The sequence below is a fragment of the Meriones unguiculatus genome, chromosome 19 (assembly GCF_030254825.1).
Source record: "Meriones unguiculatus strain TT.TT164.6M chromosome 19, Bangor_MerUng_6.1, whole genome shotgun sequence".
Classification (NCBI taxonomy): domain Eukaryota; kingdom Metazoa; phylum Chordata; class Mammalia; order Rodentia; family Muridae; genus Meriones; species Meriones unguiculatus.
The window spans coordinates 34,524,379-34,549,826 of NC_083366.1; the positions used below are offsets into that span (position 1 = coordinate 34,524,379).

Genomic DNA, 25,448 nt, shown 5'->3' on the forward strand with positions numbered 1-25,448 from the left:
TTCTGACTTGACAATCTGGGTCATAGATTGTATCACTTTGCGCTCTTATTAATGGTTAGGGTAAGTCCAGTTTGGTGGGCTCTCATGCTTCTGCCTGTACCCTCAGCATGTTTTCCATCCCCATGGTCTTCCTAAACTTTAGGAACACCCAGCTCTTTCCTTTATCAGGTTTCATACCTGCTCTTTGGTTATTCGGAGTCCAGCCTCTGTTTTTCTTCAGTCTTAGTTTATTAAACAGCCTACCAAATAAATATTCCCCAATCCCCCAAAATACCAGAGACCTCCACGCCCTTGTCAGTCTCTATGACAGCATGCTTTGCTTTCCTTTATTTACAGTTCCAGAAGAATCCACTCATAGTTCATATTACTTGTCATACTCATAAGAGAAAAGTCTGTGTGTGGGGTCCAAGTTGCCTCATTTACTTTTATATTAATGGAATCGAAAGCAATACCTGGCACAGACCATATGTTTTTTATATGGATGAATGAATAAATGACCTCCTTAGACTTCATCAACATTTTCTTCACCATATTTCTAAATATCATGTAATATTTATAGACTATGCATGCGTGAATCCCTCAGTCATATTCCTAATCCACACAGAACCCTCCTAATCCCCTTACACATCAATATTCTCTCAGTTTTCTTCTGTTCATCATTCTTCTTCTCGTTACATATTTTTAGTTATAAATGGTCATCATCTGAGAAGCTTCAGGAAATAATTATCAGGTTGTTCTTGAAGCTTAAAAATAGAGGATTCTCTGGAAGTGGCATGAGGCTCCTGGATGCTGCAAAGATACCTCCCTCTGGAAATGAAAATGGCATTTTTGCTTAAGCTACAGACTTTGCTGAGTTTATCTGGTATGAGCCAACATTTGAACACCTAAGTTTATTAATGAAAACACTTAAATTTTTGATCTGGAAAAATCAAGATCTATACATCAGCTCATAGTTATGAGAGATGACCATTCGCACATTTCTGTTTTTCTTTTCCTATCTTCACACAAACCACATGGCATTTTTTGGCTATACTATATCTATTATTATTATTTATCTATTGATAATTGCATAATGTACTTTCATGTGTACATAACTACATAATGTGAAATGAGGAAACATGAAAATTTTTGTCACTGAGACATTTCCACATTCTTTAGAGAAAAGACATACAGCTTGAAGTCTCAGCATGCATTTTTATGAGTAGGTATGGTCACAGGATTCCCCTGTTATACTAAGTTATACCTTTGAATTTATTTTCAATAACTTCTTTAGGAAGTTTTTGGCTCCCTGTTGTAGGGAGTATATGTACAATTGATGAATGAAGGTGTTAAGAAATGTAACAAAAACTTTCAAACCTGGGACTGAAATCTTCCCCACAGTGGGATGATTCATTTCCATAACGAGGCCATTGTGCAATACCTGAAAACAAGAAACCAGAAAAACAGCTCAGAGAAAGAAACTGTGTTCAATCCCAAGCTATTCAGACAGCCGGCTACTTAGCATTGAAGAAAGATATAACAAAATAGAGATCTTTTAACTTTCATTTGAAAATTGTTTCTTATTGTCATAGACACCAATTGAAGCCAAAATGGCTAAGCGTCTCACTAATTAGAAAACTTCCCATACTAAAAACTTTAATTTACCTTAAGTATAGTTTATCTAAGTATGATATATATAGCTTATTTAATTTACTTTAGATATAGTTGATCAAAGTGTGCTACTCTAATGTCAAATGTCGCCTTATTTTTTGCATTAAATAATGGCAGGACCTGAGCAAAGTCAATTGCAGCAGGAAAGAGAGGATGGGGGCTAAGATCTGGACTAGAAGTGTCCATGGAAAATATACATGCACTTCTGGCATTCTGTTCAGTTGGATTAGGAGCTCATTCCAATGTGAAGGATGAATCAGTGTCCAAAGGGCAATTCACAGCTGGAGGTGTAAGATACAAGAATGTTAAGATCTATATGAGCAGAGTCAATTGAGAAAGAGCCTAGGGAAGGCCCAGGTCAGGGACTTGAGCAGGGAGGTTAACCTAGTTGTGTTTTCAATGATGAAAAGACTTTTTAAGTTCTCAAGAATAGGACTGATGAGAGAACACAGAAAGAGACAAAAACCTCATGCTGGAGAACTGAGTGGGTTCTTCTGTGCTATGACCAAGATCAGTTTTTCGGTGTTCCCTGAGGAACAAAAGTAAACATAGCTTGGGGTAAGACTTAAGACCTTAGGTCAGTTACTACTACAGCATTTCACCAGAGACATAGACCTGCATGCTTTGTTATTTGACTACAAAATCTGGAAATGTTGGCTAAATTTTTGTTATTGTTGTTCAAGAATCTAAAATCTGCTAGATATAATCAAATTGCTTTGCCTATTAATAGAGGATGTCATCATAGCTTGGGGCTACACTCTGTACCATAAAAAGTTGAATTGCTAAAGATAAAAAAATATTACAACCATTATCACTGTTATACATATTATCACATTGTATTATAGAGTAAAGGTTCATGGAATAAAGGAGCCAATAAACACATATTCTTCCCTTAAGAAAATGCTCAGGAAAATAGCAAAATGACATGGGATTGTATCTATTTCTAATGAGCATTTGGGTTATACTATGACCTAAGTCATATTTTAAACAACTAGGGGAATACTTGAATATACTCAAAGAATCCAACATGGATTGTCGGATCTTCACCAAGTTAAGTGTCAACTGTGTTTCACTGTCAATTGAGATTAGGTCTTTCTTTCTAGGCTGTACATGACAAGAGCATTCCAGGAGTCCAACACACTTAAGGAGTTTGAGTTCATACCCGAACAACAATGATGATAGATCTATAGCATTTTGAAGCTCAGATTTATTAAACTACACTGTTACCATGATGCATTTATAGGGTAAAGGTGCATGGAATAAAAAAGCCAACAAAAATCATACCTCCCTTGAATAAACATACTCTGGAAAATAGAAAAATGAGATGGGGTGGTATCTAGTTCTCATAAGCATTTTGGTCACATTATGACCTAAATCATCAATAAGACAACTTCATGGGTAACCTTGTAAGGCCAGGCATTCAAATCTGTAATGCCTAAGCATTCTTGTATCCAGCAAGGTTGTGTGAGGAATGGCCACCGTTTCAGAAAGTAACTCTCTCGCAAGTATTCAGCCCCCACCATTTAGGCCAGTGCCACACCATACGCAGAGCCTTGCCAGCAATGCCTTGCTTTTCTTTTGGCATCGCCAGGTTTGTACACAAGAGCTGGCCAGAGAAAACCCTTGCCAGTGTTAGAACTGTGCTATAATTTAATTCTGGTGTGGCTCATTCTCAGCATCCACCCAGCACAGCCTCCTTCTCTGTGGGGGTGGAGGCTAAATGCCAGCCGGAGGTGCTAAATCTCAGTTCCGCTGAGGACAGGAACAAAAATACCAAGCTAAATTTCACTTGAAACAATTATCCGCACACTGAATCATTCTTCTCTTCTCGTATCTCTGTTGCCCTCCTGACTACCTCTTTGTAATAGCACTGCAGTGCTACTCACAAAAGACAAAAGTGAGTGTTCTTAGCTAAATATAACTTAACTGATAGCGTTGAAATTAATTAACGCTGAATTTTAATCACGTAGCAAATGCTAAGTGTCAAACGTGAAAGGGTAGTTGGTAAAGGTCAAGGGACATATGTCAAAGTTCTGTGAAGCAAGCGCTAGCGGCAGTTGATTGAAAATGTTCACAGAGGATGCACTACATATTATGCTTCCTTCCCCTCTAACTTGCCTGCTCTCTGCATGAAGTATTTCCTGCTTGCGGCTTTTACCTGAGCAATACACCAGCTTTAGGCAAAAATACGAATCTGTCTAGTGTTTGGCACAAGAAGCTAAGTGCCATTTCTCATTGTCATCTGCTGTGACATTTGTACAATGAAGCAAATGGGCTGGACTGAGCTCCTCCTTAAAAGAGGGGCTGGTTTTACTCTGCCCTTGGCAGACACTCACCTTTTAACGTGCAGTGTGGAGCTGGTAAGGGTCCATAGGCTTTTCTCACGGTTCAGGTCTCATCATCCCAGATACAGTACGTGACCTGGGTAATCTTGGGTAATTCTCCAGCCTTGTTTGTGGAGCTTTGCCCAGTATAATTTTCAAATATCTCAGAGGCCAGAAGTCTGTATCTTAACATAAATCTCACCTACTTACTCCAGTGTGCTGTCTCATCAAAGCTTCATTGGAAACTGAGGGATGCCCTCTCCCACCTCTTAACAAGCATTCCTGTGGGAAGGGTTAGTAAGTGCCCCCCTTTCTTTTGCTCATCTATCCAAACTCCCATATCTAGAACTTTAATACAAAAATGTAAATAAAAATGTTCTGTTCCATGGCCATTAAAAATGGACCAGTCCAGACAATATTCACTGAGTTTAATAGAGATTTTTCTTAATTTATGTGTATATTGCGGCAGGGGGCTGGTGCTTAAGAAGGCTATAAGAAATAGGATCAGATTCCTTGAAGCTGGAGTAGATGGGGATGTTGGGAACCAGCTTGGATTTTATGAAAGGGCAGTGCACTTTTAACCAAGTCTTCTTCATGCCAGTCCCCTTCAGGGCCTTTATAAGTTTTCTTCAAGTGGATTTCTTGACATTAAATTCAATCTGGCCATTCAGGTTCTTCTTATTGCATATAAGATTATTTCAAAATAAAGACAGACCTTCCCTGGAACTCTTATGTGAGTTTTGTCCTTTGGCAGTGTGTTTAGATTTGACTGTTTTCTCCCAATTTTAATGTTTTATTCTTCCTAGACCTTCCATTGTTTGGTAGCTCCTCTAAATTTCATTTCTTCTTGATGTTTCAAAAGCCTATTCTTGCCAAGAATAGAATTTTAGATAGTGCACTAACCTCTTTAGCATCAGGCCTACTTAAAATAAGGACTCTCTTTCTCAAGGGTTTTATAGAGTGACAGCCTAATGATAGTCAAATGGTAATGTATTAATGACGGGGTGATAAATGTATACCTTAGAGTGATGTGAGAAATACAAGTCTAAAGTAAGTCTTTTTATAAAGTCCTATGGAAGAAGAAGAAGAAGAAGAAGAAGAAGAAGAAGAAGAAGAAGAAGAAGAAGAAAAACTGTAATATAGCACTAGAAAAACAATTAAAAAAATCACAAAAATTAAAACTGATAGCCCTATGGGTACAGGGCAAAAATCTAAGCCGCTTGAGAAACTGAAGCAGAGAATTACAAATGCAAGCCCTGTCTGAGCTACAAACTGAGTTCAAGGCCAGCCTGGACAAATTAGTAAGACCCTGTATAAAAGTTTTAAAAGGAGGTAGGGGAGCTTTAGATAGAGCAAAGTGGTAAAGTGCTATGTGCAAATCCCTAGGTTCAGTCCCCAGAACTGACCCCACCCCCATATACACACTGTTACCCTCTTTCAAATGCAAAACTTTTATGGAAAGCAAGAAAACTAGCTCAAAGATATATATATATATATATATATATATATATATATATATATATATATAATTTTTTTTTTACCTGTATCAAAACAGGTGGTACAAGAAATGACATCAGCAAGAATTTCCAGAAGACAAATCTAAGCAATTTACTGTGAATCCCCATTTGACGAATTGACTTAATTCAACAAACTCCACATAATTTTGATATGTTAAGCCCAAAGAAAAGGCAGGCAGTAATGATGAATGAGTTTACACTGAAATTGTCTTTAATTATGAGAGAAGGGATAAAGAACAAAAGGCTTAAGACAATCTAGAACATAATAGAAGGTCCGTAAGGAAGGAGAAACACCCAATGAGAAACAAATATTTAACTCTGTTTTAGAACAAAGTAACTCAGGTCAAAGAGGCCAGTGGAGGTCATTCAACAGAGATAACACTGAAATTAAACATTCAAGCTAATCACAGCTATAATGCATTCAATATCAGCACTTACAGCAAAGCTCCAAAAAGATCACCCATTACACTAAGAATCAAACACATATTTCATTAAATTTTCCGATGGACAAGACCAGGCTGGAAGTAGTGTCTTCTCTCCAATGCTAAGATGACGGAAGCTTAAAGAAGTTGAGTCCTGGTCCAAAAGTCCGCCTTGGACAAATTAGAAAGTCACCTTGGTAGCTGACCTGGGGCTGTAATTAATATGTCTAAGCCTAGTCACTTAGGAGGCTCCTGGCAGTTGGACAGTCAGTCAAGGAAGACAAAAAACTAGAGAAGCATAATTTGATTTACCATTAAAATAACTATCCAATGTGGTCAACTCTGTAACAACAAGTCAGCTAAGTGGAGCAATGAAACTAAAGGGATTGCTTGGCACCAGGAGGCACACTTAATTAATAAATGAAACTGCTCCCTTGTAGGAAGCCAAGAATAGTCTGGCACAACAAGGCAAAGGCTGTGCAGAGAGAGGGAATTGCACCCAGACTAGCTCAGAGTATGAGGGAGCCAGACCCAGCCATTGGTCTGGCAGGAGCACTGAAGAATTCTGAGGCATGAACCCTCACTCCTATAAGAGAATAATAATTTCTCTGTGGCATCTTGAGGGATTAAGTGAGATGATAGTCGTGGCCCTCGTTCCAGGTGAGCTCATAGAAAATAGCCACTGTTTCTGCCACAGTCAGGATACAGGGTTCAACCCCTGGTCCCAAACAATGATCCTGAGGTTTCACCTTCTACCCATCAGAATGGCTAAGATCGAGAACACACTTTCGAGATTTGGGCACATTCATTTGTCTGCATAGCACACATGTGTTAAATGCATCATCAGGAATAGGTGTTTATTGATAGAGCACAAATCCTAATGGAGTTTTGGGTGTTTTGTTTGCTTGCTTTGTTTTGTTTCCTTTTTGAGACAGGGTATCATTATGTCAGTCTGGCTGTTCGGGAACTCACTAGGTAAACCATGATAGCCTAAAACTGACAGAGATACACCTGCCTCTGCCTCCAAAGTGCCAGGATTAAAGATGTGTGCCACTATGCTGGAATATAAAGACTGATGCAGCAGATGTAAAGTGATAAGGAAAACTGAGGCCATAGCAAAAGCAAGGTGCTCACCTTCCAGAAGCTTACAGGCCTGCATGGAAAATTCCAGTTAAACATAGTTACTGGTCTGTTCCTGATATGTAATAATATCTGTTGGTAATCAACTATATATTTGATAGATGTTCAAAAAATACCCATTGAATTTTCTTAAATTTAACTTCATTAACTGGATTAATATCAGGAGCTTCTTTCTGGTTCTATAATTTGATAGGGCTGTTGTTTAACTATTTTACCAGACTCTAAATTTCCCTAGACACAAAGTTCTTCCATAATATGTGTACTTTTAGGATCTTCATTATGGAATTCCAGGGTTGCTCAGTAATGCCTTCAGTCAGCACTCCTGGCTAACCTTAAGGGCTATATTGCAAATAGGGGAAGACATTCCAGGGACCATGCTGAGAATCCCTTAAAGGAGCATGGTCATAGCCTCAGTAGAAAACATAAGAATGACCTATTAATCAATAACAAGAAAAACTCCATTTGTGGTGTAAAATATGCCCACCAAACCTGAAAAGCATATCAACAATTTACTTCATTAAGAAAATTCAGAAAAAAGAACAATAAGCAATCTCATTTATTATTCAACTCAAACACTCCTTATATGAAATGTTTATGACAGAGTGCTTTAAACTTAAGTCTTTTTCCAATGCTGAAATAGTTAAACATACATAATAAGATATCTTGGAAAGGGTACACACTCAAGTATATCATATAATTTACATGTCATACAGACTTTATATTCTAGTCTGAAGCTGATTTTATGGGAGGTTTTCCTAGCGGGCTTATATTATGATTCAACCTATAATATCAGATGGAATTTTCCATTTGTGGTATCAAAGCACTCAGAAATTTTCAGTTTTGGAGCATTTTAAATTTCAGATCAAGATCATTCAACATATAGTATCAATTTTAGCAATTTAATCATACTTAGTATAACAGGAGAATATTTTTGAAATAGCATTTTGAGAAGTTCCATAAACAGAGGCAAAACTTACTATAGATACAGCCAACAAGTTAGTTCAATTTATAAAAACTTCCCACAGAAAATACAGAAATAACTTGAAGCCATGAAACAAATAGAAAGGTAAATCCTCAGCTCTACCTAGATAATGGAGATCAGCTTTAAAAGCTGCTGTTTGGGTCTTTCTTATTTCTTTGACTCAATCCCTCTTTCTTTATTTCCTTTTTATTTTCTTTTATTTTCTTAAGTTCCCTACTATTTTTTAATTTTTATTAGGTCACTAAGAATTCCATAGTTTGATCACATTCAACTTCCTCTTGGTCTCAGTTTCCAAAACTAAATCTTATTTTCAAGCTAATACACACAAGCCCCTCTTCAATTTCAAGAACTCATAATTCTGGGGTTGGGGAGATGGTTTATCAGTAATGAGTTCATGGGCTCCTACAGTTCATGGTTCAATTTCCAGAACCCACAGGCCGCTCACAACTTTCTGTAATTCCAGTTTCAGGTCATCTGATGCCTTCTTCTGGCCTCCACTGGTACCAGACATGTATATGGTACACATACATACATGTAGGAAGAATACACACACACACACACACACACACACACACACATATATATATATATATATATACACATATGTATGTGTGTATACATGTACTCATATATATTAAAATCATATTTTAAGTCATGAAAAGGGGCAGGACAATAGATGCATAGTTCAGGAACTACTGATAAAATGAGCACAGATGCACCCAACACCAGAATAAGAAAGTAATATTTTCAGCAGGGTTAATGTCCCAAGTATGCTCAAACCCTGATAAAATCTCAAATGATCACTCAACTGAATTTTACTACTCATTTTCTTATTTTTATATTTATGCACATGTATGTATAATGTTCACAATTAAGTATTTTAATTGACTTACAACATTTTTCCTAGTGAAATCATGCATAGGTTTTCTTTGACTAGCTTTTTCTCTGGACATTGTTTCCATGATGTAACTATTTTTAAGGATATGGGTGAGGGTTAATGTCCCAAGTATGCTCAAACCCTGATAAAATCTCAAATGATCACTCAACTGAATTTTACTACTCATTTTCTTATTTTTATATTTATGCACATGTATGTATAATGTTCACAATTAAGTATTTTAATTGACTTACAACATTTTTCCTAGTGAAATCATGCATAGGTTTTCTTTGACTAGCTTTTTCTCTGGACATTGTTTCCATGATGTAACTATTTTTAAGGATATGGGTGAGGGTTAATCACGGCCATCAATGTAAAGTGGTATTGTATAAATATAGCTTAATTTTGTAGATTTTATTGGTACATATTATACATAATGTATTTTGTTGTGACATTCTTATATATACTTATTATACAAAATGGATTTTTAATCTATTCACCTTGTTACTCTTTGTTTTCATCCTCCTGCCCCTGCTGATTTTTTCCTTTTCCCAATTAGGTCCCCTCCCTTTTAATGCCTTTTTAAAATAATTTTTTTTTCTTTTTGATATCACAACGAGTTTCCTTAGGGTTGCATGTATACGGATCTGTACAAAATTGGGCCTGTCAGCATCCAGTGATGAAGGGGTGGAGGTGGTGAGGCTCATGAGTCCCCAGCCAGCTGAGGATGTATATGAAGTTAATTGTTATTGAAAGGAGATGTACTTTTTTCAGTGGTGTACTCACTAGCATGATTACCAGGCTCCTGTAAATACACCATAATTTAGTAACATAATCTTTCCCTGTGTGCTCTGAAATTATTTTACTGTGCCTACGTAAGTAACAATTAGCGTGCTTCCTCATAAAACTGTATCTTTAAGACATATACCTAAAGGCAGAATTGTTAACAGATAAGAAATATGTATATTCAACTTGCTAGTTAATAACCAAGTTTTTTTCTTAAAAGTTTCTAAATTGATTCTCTTCAATTGCTTTACCTTCCTTGGCAAAACCTAATATTCTGAGTGTTTAGATTTGATCAGTTTATCTCTTTTAAGCTTCAACTTACATTTCTTTGATTTCCTGTAACAGTGAAAATATTTTTCAGTTTAATAATAACTTAAATCCTCTTTATAATTAAATATTTATCCAGTTAATGTGTGCCCTTTCTCAGTGCCTTAAGTGATTTTTAGTTTTGAATTTCCAAAGTTCACATAGGATATGAATATTTATTGTAACAAAAATAGTAGAAATAAAAATTTGCTTTTGTTCCAATTCACTTCATTATGTATTTGGGTAAAAGAAATTATTTACCCTGACATTCTCAATTTACTGACCTTTATAACATGTTTTTCACTTTTTCTTATTGATTTTAACATTCTTTCCTGTGCTTAGATGACAATGCTATTCTCCTGAATTTCCTTAGAAATGTTCAAAAGTTGTTCAGTTCCATAACAGCTGAGAGAAAAGTTAGTGATGTGAGAGAATAACTTAAACTTGATAAAGAATACATTCACTTGTGAATGGTAGTGGTGCATCCTTGCACCTAGCATATGAAAATCTGAGGCAGAGAGACAGAGAAGTCTTGTCCATTGGGGACATATAGTAAGGCCCTCAACAAACAAACAAAAACCAAATTACAGAAAAGAAAAAAAAGAGCAAAATATGTATATAGAATATATATAACTATAACTATAACTATAAATATATATACATATATATATAAGCATGAACAAAAATACTAAGGCTAAATCAATACACAGAAGTTAAATACTGAGATTTAACCATAACAAAACTTAGAATGTGAAAGCTGGGAGCTAAAAAAGAAAAAACTACTGATAGACTAAATCAAAGCTGACTTCAACACGCAGAGAAACACACTGTGTTAATGGTCAGGATACTCAACATTACATAGATATTAAGTATCCTAAAATGTAGCAGTTTGATGAAGTTTTTGTGAAGACTCACATTTTTATGGTTAAAAAAATTGTTCTTGTTCAAAAGTATGTGTGCTGTCCCTAACCTGGTGCACTAGATTATGATCAGCCTTCTTCCCTTCTTCCCCTTCCTGATCCTTCTTCCTCCAGAAGACATCAGCTCCCCATAACTCTTCAGTTCAGAAATCGAGATCATAACTCCTTCCATACCAGAATACTGGCTGGCTTGACCTTGTGCAATTCTTGTGTGACACTATTTCTGGGAGATAAAAACAAGTGTCTACTGACCCAAGAAGGAAACCAACAATAGACAAATATACAGATATCACCCAAACCCAACTTGATGAACTAATGAGAGCCTCAAGGGGTTACTTACAGGAATATTGCATGAGGGATTGTGTACGAAACAAAAGCAAGTCAAGAAGAGCTGTACCACCATGTAAACCAGCATGGATGACAGGCAGTTCACAAAAGCCAGAAACCAGCAACATACTAACTACACAACCAGCAGGCAGCTCAATAGTTTAGAAAATGTCCTTCACAGAGAGCTTGGCTGGTGTCTGTTTCTTTCATGCAGTCCAGTTGGTCTCTGCTTCTTCCAGGCAGCCAACTTGGCTGGGATTATCTCTCAGCAGCCCTTATCATTTCTATATATTTGAGGAAGAAGGAGTCCAGTGAATCTGGTCAGTTTCAGGGACTTCCTGGTTTGGATTGAATTCACCTCGACAATTTAAGGAGCTTTTCCTGCAGGAGTGGAGTGTTTCACCTCACCTCAGAACATTCCTTGCTTTTACCTTCTTATAAATATTCTGTATTAGCAAGTATATGCCTAAGAATATTCTGTTCTCTCTCCCTCTTAACACCTTGTCTTAAAACATTATGTTGATTTACCTTCTTTTAACTATTCTGTGTTTTATTGAGTGTTCTACCAAGGTGTAAAGTCTTAATCTGGGAGGAAATGGCTCTAAAACAGGAAGCAGCCACTGATGCTGTGAGTTCTTCAATTCAGCAGTCCTGTTATATCCAGGAGACAGTTTCTTCCCAGTTCTCCTGGATCTCTCCTTGTCACAATCCTGCCACCCTCTTTTCTGTGATGGTCCTCAAATCTTAGGGAGAGCTGTGATACAGTCATATAGTCATGGCTGAGCAATGTGCTGACACCTACTCTCTGATCTTTCACTACCTGTGTGTTTCTGTGTTAACCACTATCAATTGCAAAAAGAGATTTCTCTGATAAGGTCTGAGACATGGACTAATCTTTGAATATGAAAACAAACTTAGAGAGCAGTTTAGTATGACATCAGTTTTGCAGAATAACAGTTGTAGGTTCCCCCTGAGACCTCTGAGCTTTCCAAACATGGGTTCATGGACAGAAGTATAGTGGAGGTGTCTGCTTCTGCCTGTGAAGCAGGCCATAAATCCAATCAGAAAACAGTTGATTATCCACATAACACTCCTGCCTCTATTGTATCGATGGAACATTTTGCAACTCAAGTCATTATTAAAGTCACATGGTTCAAAACTGGGTAATAACTGTTTATGACTCATCCCAAGTCTCCATCAGCAAACAGCCCACACAGCACCTTTCAAAAGCTCCTACAAAAGCTAGACATCAGGGAGAAAGCTCTCTGCTCAGTGCCAACATGAGTTTTTTTTTCATGCAATGTACCAATGTGTGTGGTATCTTCAGCAATAGGGTCTTACCATCAAGTTCTGGTGGACAGCCTAGAGTAAGGAAATATTCTGTATGGTTTTGAGGGTTGCTAGCAAACTTAGGGCCAAAAATTGAAGGGGAGGTATCTCATACCTGACATAAGCTATTAATTGGTAACCTGTGGTTTCTCGGATAGACATAATTCCCTATGTAGGAACCTGCATCTCCTATCTCAATGGATCATGGACTTAAAAATAAAAACACTCTATTTATTATTATTTCTTTCCTTTGAGATTAATATAATTATATCATTTTCCTTCCCTGTCTTCCCTCCAGATTCTTCCATATACTCCACTTTGCTCTCTTTTTTCATTACTTGTTGGTGTGTGTGTGTGTGTGTGTGTGTATGAGTGTGTTTGTATCAACAGAGACCAATAACAAAAAATTAAAACAATTAAAATACAGAGTTGTGGAGTCTAGTCCCAACACTACATCTAAGACTCAAGAATTATTAAAGAAGAGAAGGTAAGAGCCAGAGAAACAAGGAGTTTAATATAAGTTTGTATCTTTTAGGAATATCAGAAGCTACAGTCTTCAAATATCACCAACATGGCTGCCTAAACATGAGCTGAACAAAACAACAACAGTGAATAAGCTAACACTGAAGAGGGAATGTCCACAAGCCCTGAACCCTATCATATTTTAGGGAAAGAAACAAGTAAAAGTCCTTGATATTATTTTGCTGGGATAAAAAGAAAGGCTATAGTGTGGAAAAACTTTTAAAAATAACATTTCTGACAAGACTAACAAGTATGTGAGTATGTGTGTAAATACATGTGAAGAACTCATTACAGTAACACACACATACACACACACATATAGAGTTTAACTAGAAAATACTCCTAAATAGTAAACAAGCATTTCACCAGAGATTTTAAGAGATGAGAAAGGAAGCACATGAGGAGGTATAATCAGTGTCATTAACCATGAGGAAGAGTGGATTAAATTGTGAATGCAATACCTCTACAATGACAAACCCAAATAGAAAACTAAATTTTTAAGTAATGTATTCAATTTCTGGAAAGGAAAAATGGAGCACTCAGATACCACTGGTGACAGGTTGTTTCTAAAAATGGATGGCATATGGATAGATAAACCTATAGATGCACAGAACCCAGCATTTATGTTCTTAAACAAATATGAAAAGCTATGATATCCAAAAATCTGCACATGAATATATACAGGAGTTTGTGATAGTAGAAATTAGAAACATAGAGATTTATTTGATGAATTATTAAGCAAACTGTGATACATCCATAACATGGAACATTCCTTAGCAATAAAAAATAAATAAACACCAAAAACCTGCATGACTCTTTAGGGGTGCTATTAAGTGAAAAGAGACAGTTTGAGATTGTTTTATAGTGAAGGTTCATTTCTGTAGCATTCTTGATGACAAAATTAAAGAGGAAGAAATTGGAAAAGAGTTGAGAAGAGAGGAAAGAGTTTCTGAAGCTATAAAGGAAACACAACAAGGAAACCTTGGGAGTGGTGAAATGGGTCTTTGTTTTGACTAGTATGCGGCTATGATGTTACAGTATAGTTTCACATGAGAACTGGCCTTGATGGTAATGTGGAACCCTCTGTAATATATCTTAATAACTGCATCTCAACATAAAAAGGTAGTTGGTTTATGATTTCAGTCTACCATGATTCTTTTTTTAAATCTAGAATTAAATTTCAATTGCGATGTGAAAGGGAGTTCAATTTTCCTTTCCTCTGAGTGATTCCTGAGCAGCCTTTCCTCTCTGAATCTGCAGCACAAATTCTGCCATCAGTCATTCTATGCTAGGCTTGTTTTTGGCTTGTTGGTCTATGACTCCCCTGCCAATCCCACACTGACTAAATCACTGTGGCTTTGCATTGAGTCCCAGTGTTACATTTGGCAAGATCTATGACCCACCCCTGCCTTATCCTTTGTCCTGAGGGGTTCTTGGCCCTTAACTCTTTTCTATAAATCTCAAAGTTAGCTTATCCAAGTCCAGGAAATCCCTATCGGGCAGAATGAATATTCTTACCATATTCTCTTACACCCATTAAACATTTACTTAAGCAATTTCCATTTATTTAAGTCATCCTTAATATTTTATAAAGTGTTAGCAGTTTTAATAAAAGCTCTGTACATTTCTTTTTATTAAGTGCCTTGGAAGCATATTGTTGCTGCTTGGGAAAAATTTTTGAGGGTATTGCTGATGAAATTAATTTTTTTCTTTTTTTAATTCTTTATTAATTACAATTTGTTCACTTTGTATCCCCCCCCCCGTGGTTCCCTATCTCCCCCAATCCCAAACCCTCCCTTCCTCCACCTTCTGCATGCATGCCCCTCCCCAAGTCCACTGACAGAGGAGGTCTTTTTTTCCTTCCTTCTGATCCTAGGGAATTAGGTCTCATCAGGGGTGGCTGCATTGTCTTCTGTGGCCTGGTAATGTTGCTTCCCCCTCAGGGGGAGGTAATTAAAGAGCAGGTCAATCAGTTCATGTCAGAGACAGTCCCTGTTCCTATTACGATGGAACCCACTTGGATACTGAACTGCCATGGGCTACATCTGTGCCGGGGTCTTAGGTTATCTCCATGCATAGTCCTTGTTGTAGTATCAGTCTCAGGAAAGACCCCTGTGTGCAGATTTTTTGGTTCTGTTCCTCTGCTTGTGGAGTTCCTGTCCTCTCCAGATCTTACTGTTTCCCACTTCTTTCCTAAGATTCCCTGTACTCTGCCCAAAGGTTGCCCATAAGTCTCAGCATCTGCATTGATAGTCTGCAGGGCAGAGCCTTTCAGAGGTCCTCTCTGTCAGGCTCCTCACTTGGTCCCTCTTTTCTCCTTCTTCTGATGTCCATCCTCTTTGCCTTTCTGGATAGGAATTGAGCATTTTAGCAAAAGTCCTCCCTCTTGATTAGTTTCTTTAGGTGTACAGATTTTAGTAGGTTTATCCTATATTATAGGTCTATATGAGTGAGTATATACCATGTGCATCTTTCTGCTTCTGGGATAGCTCACTCAGGATAACGTTTTTCCAGATCCTGCAAATTTCATGATTTCCTTGTTTTTAATTGCTGAGTAGTATTCCAGCATGTAAATGTACTACAATGTCTGTATCCATTCCTCCACTGAGGGGTATCTGGGTTGTTTCCAGCTTCTGGCTATTACAAATAAGGCTGCTACAAACATAGTTGAGCAAATGTCCTTATTGTGTACTTGAGCCTCTTTTGGGTATATGCCTAGGAATGGTATAGCTGGATCTTGAGGAAGTGATATTCCTAGTTGTCTGAGGAAGTGCCAGATTTCTTTCCAGAGTGGTTGTACAAGTTTACATTCCCACCAGCAGTGGAGAAGGGTTCCCTTTTCTCCACAACCCCTCCAGCATGTGTTGGCACTTGAGTTTTTGATCTTAGCCATGCTGGTGGGTGTCAGGTGAAATCTTAGGGTCGTTTTAATTGGCATAAACCATTCAATGAAAAAAAGACAGCATCTTCAACAAATGGTGCTGGTCTAACTGGATGTTTACATGTAGAAAAATGCAAATAGATCCATACTTATCACCCTGCACAAAACTAAAGTCCAAGTGGATCAAAGACCTTAATATAAAACCAGACACATTAACTGCTTAGAAGAAAAAGTGGGGAAGAACCTTGAACTAATTGGCACAGGAGACAACTTCCTGAGCAGAACACCAACAGCACAGGTTCTAAGAGCAACAATCAATAAATGGGACCTCATGACACTGAAAAGTTTCTGTAAAGCAAAGGACACTGTCATCAGAACAAAGCGACTGCCTGCATATTAGGAAAGGATCTTCACCAACCCTATATCTGACAGAGGACTCATATCCAGTATATATAAAGAACTAAAGAAGTTAAACAGCAACAAATCAAGTAATTCAATTAAAAATGGAGTACAGAGCTAAACAGAGAATTCTCAATAGAGGAATATTGAATGGCAGAGAAACACTTAAAGAAATGTTCAGCGTCCTTAGTATTAAGGGAAATGCAAATCGAAATTAGTTTTTAAAATATGGCAAGCATTCTTAACAATAATATATTAATGCATTCCTTTGAGTTTTCTGTATAATCAATAATATTCTCAAAAAAAAATGTTTTCTATTTTCTTCTAATTGCTATATTTTATTTGGATCCTCATAATGAATTTATTGCCAGATAGGGCAACTAACATACCAATGAGTTACAGCATTAGTAGAAAATATCTTTTCCTACTTTTAAAGAAGATGTACATCATATTTCTCAAAGAACATACTTGTACTAAATTATTGTAAGCACACCTCATCAAGTTCAGCATCCTTTTTCTACTTTGCCAAAAAAAATCCTATATTGCATGCGTTCACTTTAGCAACTATGTTTTATAAAAGTGTTGAGAGAATTATAGACCTCTTGACCTCTTCACTAATTTGCTAACATGAGGAAGTAATCCTCCAATGTTTATACAAACATGTTTCAAGGGCTAAGTAATTTTTTGAGTTCTGTTTGATCATGGTTTGCCTTTTTGTTTGTTTGTTTTTGCTGTTCTCAGGAATGATATCAATATGTAGTCTTTTTGTTTGTTTGCTTTTGAATCAAGAGAAAGTTTATTCACAAAGTGTGCAAGGAGCCTTTCTTTTCCTGCATTCTGAATGCACTTGTGAAGGACTTCAACAGCTAGAGGGAACTGTTATCAAATGATCTGGTGCTTAATCGGTGAGATTTTTAACATTTAATTACGATTTTTAGTTTTTTTCCTCTAAATGACATACAGATGAGTTCTGCTAATCCCATCTGCGAGTTTGGATTTGTGTGTTTTAATTGAAAGATTGAGAGCATTGACATTTACAGTTATTTTTGAAAGATAAATATTACTTTCTGTGATATTGACTGACTGATTGATTGGTTGCTATTGGGATATTTGGTACCTTCCTAAATCTCACTTGTTTTTACTATTTGGGTGTAATTACATGTATCTTTGGCTGCATAGATGAGTCTATCTGTCTCCATACTGCCTAGGATTCCTTCAGCAATCACCTGTGCTAGTGACTTAACGGTCATAAAGTCCTCCAGTTTGTGCAATGCTTAGGAAGTCACCATGCCTGATTTCAAAGAACCATCTTACTGAAAATAGCATGATGCTGGCATGCACACACACACACACACACACACACACACACACACACGGTTCAAAGATCAACAGAACAGACTAGAAGATCCACAATTAAATCCACACAACTATATCTATCTGACTTGGACAAAGATGTCAAAAGCATACATTAGAGAAAATACAGCTTTTTGTGAAGCAATGCTGGGAATCTTTTCCACAAAGAAAGCTAGATACAACTCTCATGCTCTACATTCAAAATGAGTAAAAGACTTTAATGTTAGAGCTCTGAAACTGGAAAGGGAAAACCTTTAAGAAATAGGTAAAGATACTTCTCAAAAGAATCCCAACACCCTTAGGAAATGACACCCTGAATTGACAAATGTGATTTCATACATTTGAAAAGTGTCTGCATGGCAAAGAAAATGATAAATTAAGTGAAGAGAAAGCCTACAAAATAAGAGAAAAATCTTTTCTAATTACACATCTGATAGAAGATGTGTGTCGATACTACATAATAAACTAAAATTATTCTAAATACCCCAAAACCAAACAACTCAATTAGTAAATGGGTTAATAGGATAAATAGATAGTTCTAAAAAGACAAAGTACAAACTGACAAAAAAAATACAAAAAAATGTTCAACATTCAACTGCAAATCAAAACCAGAGTGAGAATCCATCCATCTAACCTCTGTTAGAATGGTTAAAACAAATAACCATTTGTTGGGAGGGTGCAAGGAAAGGGAGTGTGCTTTACATTGCTATTGAAAATGTAAATTAGTTCACTTTACCAGAAACCATCATGGAAGATCCCTCAAAACCTCGAAACCATCACATCACCCACCTCTACTTCTGGATATATACCAAAGGACGATAAGCCAATATATAGCAGGGACCCCTGAACCACCATGTCTGCTGCAAAACATTATTCACAGTAGTTACATAATGGGATTAGCCAAAAAGTTTGCTAACCCATGAACAGATAAATAAAATATGGTGTATATAAACAATTGAGTTGTATTTAACCACAGTAGAGAGAAAATTATGCTGTTTACTGGAAAATGAATACAACTGGAGAACAACATCTTAAGTCAGACTCAAAGACAAATGTCACATTCTCTCTCATTTGCAGATCTTAGAATTTTTATAGATACATAAAACCATTAATGCACATAAATGATATTAATGTAAAAAGAAAATTGGAGGACACTATGAGTCTGGTCAGGGCAAAAAAAAAAAAAAAGAAAGAAAGAGAGAAAGAAAGAGAGAAAGAAAGAGAGATAAAGGACACAGTATGAAGAGAATATGTTCCGCAATGGATTTGGTACCAGGTCCCCTGTGTATACAGTATGGCCTCCAGGTTAGTAATTCCTGAGTATGAAGAGAATATGTTCCGCAATGGATTTGGTACCAGGTCCCCTGTGTATACAGTATGGCCTCCAGGTTAGTAATTCCTGAGTATGAAGAGAATATGTTCCGCAATGGATTTGGTACCAGGTCCCCTGTGTATACAGTATGGCCTCCAGGTTAGTAATTCCTGAGTATGAAGAGAATATGTTCCGCAATGGATTTGGTACCAGGTCCTCTGTGTATACAGTATGGCCTCCAGGTTAGTAATTCCTGAGTATGAAAATACTCCATTTAAAGGATGCAGATATGATCAAATAAATATCCCCCCCCCAAAAAAAAAAATTCATGCTTGACTTAATATACACCTCAGCAAAAGCACCTTAAGGAAGATGGGTTTTCTGGGTTTAGAACTCTGGGTAATATTCCATCACTGAGGAAAAGTTGAGGCAGTTTGAACTTGAAGCTGCCAGTCACATGGCATCCACAGCCAAGAGCAGAATGCAATCAGTTAATACATGCAGTAGCACTCGGCTCCTTTTGTCATTTTTATGTAATCCACAATTCTTTCCTCAGGAATGCTGACTCTCAGTGTGGCCTAGTCTTCACACCTCAATTAGCATAATCAAGACAGCGCCCCCAACACACACACAAAGCATGCCACAGGCCAGCTGAATCCAAACAACACTTCATTGGAACTCCCTTCCCAGGTGATCCTGTATTGCACCCAGTTTCGAACAAATGGCTAACCTTCACACATGCTTATCAAAAGAGAAACTGACCAGTGCATATCTTGTCATTCCCTGCTAACTTACATGCCAGATGCTTCCAGAAGGTTTTGATTCTTAGTATTCTTAGAGTCTTGAAACGTTTTTGTTTTTTGGTTTTTTTTTTTTTAACAATATCCTTAGGCAAAAAGGAAAATGTTTAATTTTGTTTTTAAAGTAATTTTGTTTTGTTTATTAAGTAATAACATAAAAGCTATTTAATATGCATCTATGTCCTAATGACTTCATGATTGTTTGAAAAAGTAATAGACATAAATTAAGAGAAAAATGGTATTTTTATTTCCCTCATAAATAAACACAATTGGTTTCTCAAAGCATAGTCACATTGAATACAGTATAACCTTCAATCTTAGACACCCATCATTATTTCCTGTTTTACAGTGATTTAATTGATCTCATCTTGGCATTTTCTTTTTGTGCATAATGATATTCATCCAAAAATACGCTTTGATAGGCACTGAAGGGCATGCATGTGGCAAGAGTTGCTCACTGGTAGAATGGTTCGCTCTCAAGGGATAAGCCCTGGGTTTGGTTCCAGTACCACACACACACACACACACACACACACACACACACACACACACGCACACACACACACACAGAGGAAGAGAAAGAGAAAGGAGTGGAAGACAGACGGAGGGGAGAAAGAAACACAGAGAAACAGAGTGAGAGAGACAGAGAGAGCAAAATGTCAACCAGTTTACAAGCGTGATCCTTGTAAAATGAGAACTTGCCTTGAGCTAGTATTCTGCGCTATAGCCAACAGACACCTTTTCTGTGAAGATGAAGGCACCTGTGCTAGCCTTGTCCCTGCTGGCCTCAAAGACCTCAGTTGAAACTGTGGAACCATAGTTATACATTGTCGTGTTCATGGATTTGTTGCCTTTTAATTAAAAATTACTCCTTGTCACCCATCTTCAGAACTGATGACCTGTACTTGACACAAGTTTACAGGACATTTGCTCAAATTCCAATTTTGTTTTAAATTTTAGGCATTCAGTGGTTGTTTTCCTTTTTCATGAAGAATATTCTCCAGAGTCCCCTTAGTAATTTTTTTCAAAATAAAATTGGTTATGTGCCTCAAAGTCCTTGATTTTCCTGGGAGAGAGCTGTGCTGGCTACACCTTTCTGAGCTGACAGTTACTTTCTGTTGCCGCATGGATGCTATTCCACAGGGCTGCTTTCAAGAACTTGGGCTCCACTAGTTATCACTGTCTTTTTGGGTAGTCTGCATGTAGTTCTCTGTTGATTCAAAGAAAAAAAAAATCCCCATGATCAAAGAGCCGGCCACTGAGTTCTTGTCAGATACAACCCCTGTACCCCTTACTAGGGCACTCACTTGGAAACTGAGCAGCCAATGTGCTTACTTTGAACAGGGGTCTAGATCACCTTCCCCTGGGAGATGCAGCCTTGCCAGGCCACAGAGGAAGATGATGCAGACAGCTTGATGAGACCTGATGGGGGGAGGAGGTCCTCCCCTATCAGGGGACTAGGGAAGAGCAATAGGGAGAAAAGAGGGAGAGTGGGTGGGACTGGGAGAAGATGAGGGAGGAGGCTGCAGTGAGGATACAAAGTGAATAAATTGTAACAAATGAATATTTAAATAAAACTAAATTAAAAAATATCCCTGTAGTTTAGGTTTACTACAGTTTAACTACCCATCAGCCTACACCTTAACTGACTTTTTCTTTAATCTATTTAATTTTTATTTAGTCTCCACGACTTCCTAAATGTGAATACATTCGTTTTTAAAAGCTCTGATTTCCTCACCATGTTCAAATGTTTCCATTATTTCCTCTAGATTCTTCAGCAAGTTCACATTAGTCCTATGTTGGACATTCATAGATTGGTCTACTCTTCATGCCTCTGTACTCTGTCTCTGAATTCTAATGCATTTATGGTGGCCCATGACCACCTATGGATCCTTTCTCACTGTGCCTAATATATTTAGATTTGTATAGGGGTATAGTGATTTTCCTTGGGATACTTTACACATTTTTTTTCCTCCAAGTACTTGGAGTACCATCACAATATATTTAAATTTCTATTTGGGTATTTTTGAGTCTCAAGTTGAGTTAATTCCTACATGCAGAACAGTTGGTTTAGAGCAAGACCACCTCATGAGAGATTTTCTGTTTATATCTTTCCTAAAAAAGAGAAAAAGGCCAAATTTCCTACTGTTTCCCACTTTAGTTTTCAATGTGGGTTTTAAAATTTGCTCTCTTTCTGACTTTTACTTAGCTGATGCTGATTTTGGCATGTTCCAACTTCAACTTAAAATACCTACTTGACCTCTCATCTGATATGGGCTTCCAGATGTTTGTTCTGTTTCCTTGATTGAATATTGGCCAAATGGCTGGCTGACTGCTTGCTGGGGATGGAGCCTGGAGTTTCCTATCGGTGGGTACTCTAACCACTGAGCTACATCAACAGCTCCTGTCTCTGTGTCTCTTTTCCCTTGAAGTTCAAGCTGTAAGGCAGCAGCTAGAGCCAATGAATTTCAGTGCATGCTGTTTTCTAGGTCTTCTTGGGCCAGCAGATTCTCCAACACAAACCTCAATACTGTCAGATCCAGAGGATTTCCAGAAACTTCTCTCTACATTTTTGAGGCCTAATTTGATGCTCCAATTGTTCCCAAGATTAATTAACCCAGGAAGTAAGAAGAATAACAACTATTAAATAAAATAGGAAATACAATGGAATCCAGTGAATATAAAGGTGATTTATGAACTTTAAAGTCAGGATATTAAAAGTCCAGACTTGTAACCTTAATTCAATTCTCTTTAGCATTGGGACCTTCAATTAAATTATCCCAGAACCAGTTGCTACAATCTATGGTGAAAGTTGAGAAGCTCTTCTTTCCCCCAGCACAGGGGCCTGCAAAGCCCTGTAAGAGGAAACTTGCCAAGAGGTGGCCCATGGGGTGACTGCTTGTGCTGTCTTCACTTTGAAAGAACCATAGGATTCCTTCATTCCTAAGCATTCTCCAGTTGCCCTGTGGGAAAACCAAGTTTTATTCATTCTAAGAACAGGTCAGGAGGTTGTAAATGTATCATCTTTCTCACTGGACTTAGTACTCTTCCCCACAGAGAGATTGCAGCCAAGAATTTGGGAATCTAGGCTGAGAGGTAAAAGTCATCTACTTTTTTAAACAAAAGAGCCATTTTCAGAAAGCATGAAAGTAGTTTTTTTTTTCCACCAATATCCATCTCTTGATCAGTAAACGACCACATTAATATGGATGAATGATAACTATACCATCTCCCAAGGACTTTAGGAACAACAATAAAGAGGAGAAAGGTCAGTGGATAGGATCAAAATGCACCACAACAAAAACAACCTTTTAAGTATGTGAACTCTAGGTGAGCAGCTACCTGACATGGCAAGGGTCAGCACTTTTTCCAGCATGTGTGAAGGATACAGAATGAGTTGAGATGATGGTACAAAACACATGCTTGTCATGAAAGGACACTTGTATGTCCTGCTCATGTCTTCTGTATGGAGACCATGTTGGCACCTTTGTCTCAATTTCTCTTAGGTAAAGACCCATATGCAGGTAGAGTGACCTGTGCAATAACAACAGAGTCTGCCTGATGACAGAGCCAATACAGTCTTCCTATTACAGTGTGCTGCCTCTAAAGCGTTCAGTGTGCCTTTCCACTACCATGAAATCCTAGTGTTCTGACCTGGGTGCTGTGCAGACGTAGGAGAAAGAGTCCATGGGGAGTTTGAATATTCCAACGGATTGCTATTATCAACTTGCCATTTCTTTTGCTGGCACAAATACAGCCTCAGAAAGTCAGACATGGGAAGATGTAAGTAGTTTTATGGACAGTCTGCTGTCTGTCCTTCTGATGACACTGTGCTGAAAACTATGGAAATGAACTCTCCATTGGGATCTAACTGCAGCATAGCATCTCCTTATTTGGTACAGGAAGGCTTTCTTTAGTGAGTCCATGGGAATACAGATAGCAGGATGCAACAAAGCATCCACATCTGCTTCCATAACAATTTCATTTTAGTAAAGTCGCGCACGCCAGATATATTTAAGGCTCGTTGTGGATAACTCTTCCTACAGGGCAATATAAGTTTAACATGAGGGAAAAAAAAAAGAATTTACCATTAGGAAAACACAAAGGAAATGTTATCGGGGCACATAAGCTACTGAACCTGCCTGAAATCACAGCAATGCCTGATAATCGTGAGGGTCATACAATTTTCTGCCAGGAGTAAGCAATGCTCGTTGTTTACATAAGCCAGTCTAGAAAACTATAGGTGACAACGAGGCAATCAGGAGGCCGTCTGACAGCTGCAGAAAGATCATGGACACTGCAGAATGTACCCTCTGTATTCCTGACTCATTATTCAAAAATATTGCTCAGGTTCAAAGGAAGATAGCAATAGTATGATTAACTAACATGTTTCTAAGACTTAAAAGCACTGAGGAAGTTGTTCTAAAATTCAATAAATCTGTGCTTTCATCTTACATGTTGGTTTGGTTTTCCTGAGCATTTATGCTAGGGGAGAAATGCTTTGTTCTCTGCAGGCAAATGCATGTTTGCTCTAGGGAAAGCGATAAGGAAAACTATTTTAGGAAGGAGCCGCATGACTCAGTGTGGGAGAGATAATACTGATAAGCATGAGCCAGGTCACTGATAACTCTAAGGCCAAGTGATCCTTTGGATAAGACCACAGATTTTATCTGCAAGAAATGTCTGAGTTATGCATCTATATTTTTGGATTGAATTAGTTGCGTGGTAGGGCAGAGGACTGTGGATGGTGGAACTTAGTAACAGAGACTGAGAGGCAAGAACCCAGCCAAAAGTTAGGCCTGAGCTCCTCTCAAACGCATATGTTTTCCCAGCTGACTTTTTGCATCCAGTGGCTCATAAATTTTAATCATGTGTCATCAACCTGCCTTACAGACACGTTTTCAGCGTGGATATTCATGGCGCTGTCACATCTCCACGAAGCAGCCAGAACAGTGGCTACTACCTCTGTCTCCTCCTACCTCTGTCTCCTCCTAGTGTCTGAGACTCTAATGCCTCTGGCTTCCAACTGCATGGTGTGGCTTCTCATCACATGCTTTATCTCTGGGGAATGACACATGACACTGTGCCATGTGTCATTGTGTTGTGGACATTGTCCTTTTAGTCATACTAAAGACATCCCCTATAACTTGAGCCTTATGATTTTAGATGTGTCTTTGTATTTTTTCACAATAATTTTTATTTATTCTTTGAAATTTCACACATGTATAAAATACATCTTGAAGATAACCACATCCATTTCCTTCTCCTATGCTCCCAAACATATTTTCTTCCCAATTTCCTGTCCTCTTTAATATTGTTATTGTTGGTGTTATTATTATATTTTATTATTATTTATTGTTATTGTTGGTGTTATTATTATTGTTATTATTTTAACCCATCAAGTCTAATTAGTGTTGTTTATATGTTTGTGAATGTGAATCAAACCTCATACCAGCTACAGTAAGTTAAATAATGACAACCTATACATACCAAATTACAATCCTTGGAATTTGTACATTTTACTGTATCTGTGAAATGAAGCTTTGAAGATGGGATTGAGTTAAGGATTTTGAGATTGTAAGACTTCCCTGTGTTATGGGT

General features: G+C 37.6%; 1 protein-coding gene across 18 annotated transcripts in view; it reads right to left on the reverse strand.

The window, feature by feature from the left end:
* Positions 1–25,448, reverse strand: part of Sugct (succinyl-CoA:glutarate-CoA transferase) — a 707,647-nt gene that overhangs the window by 110,990 nt on the left and 571,209 nt on the right. For 17 of the 18 annotated variants that reach the window (XR_009587720.1, XR_009587721.1, XM_060372766.1 and 14 more), the window contains one exon: positions 1,357–1,420. The exons of the other annotated variant lie outside the window; for it this stretch is intronic. Coding sequence is in view for 15 of the 17 variants with exons in the window: in XM_060372766.1 (XP_060228749.1) it covers positions 1,357–1,420 (64 nt within the window). In the remaining 2 variants the exon portion in view is untranslated. The remainder of the gene's footprint in view (positions 1–1,356; positions 1,421–25,448) is intronic. 18 annotated transcript variants of the gene reach the window in all.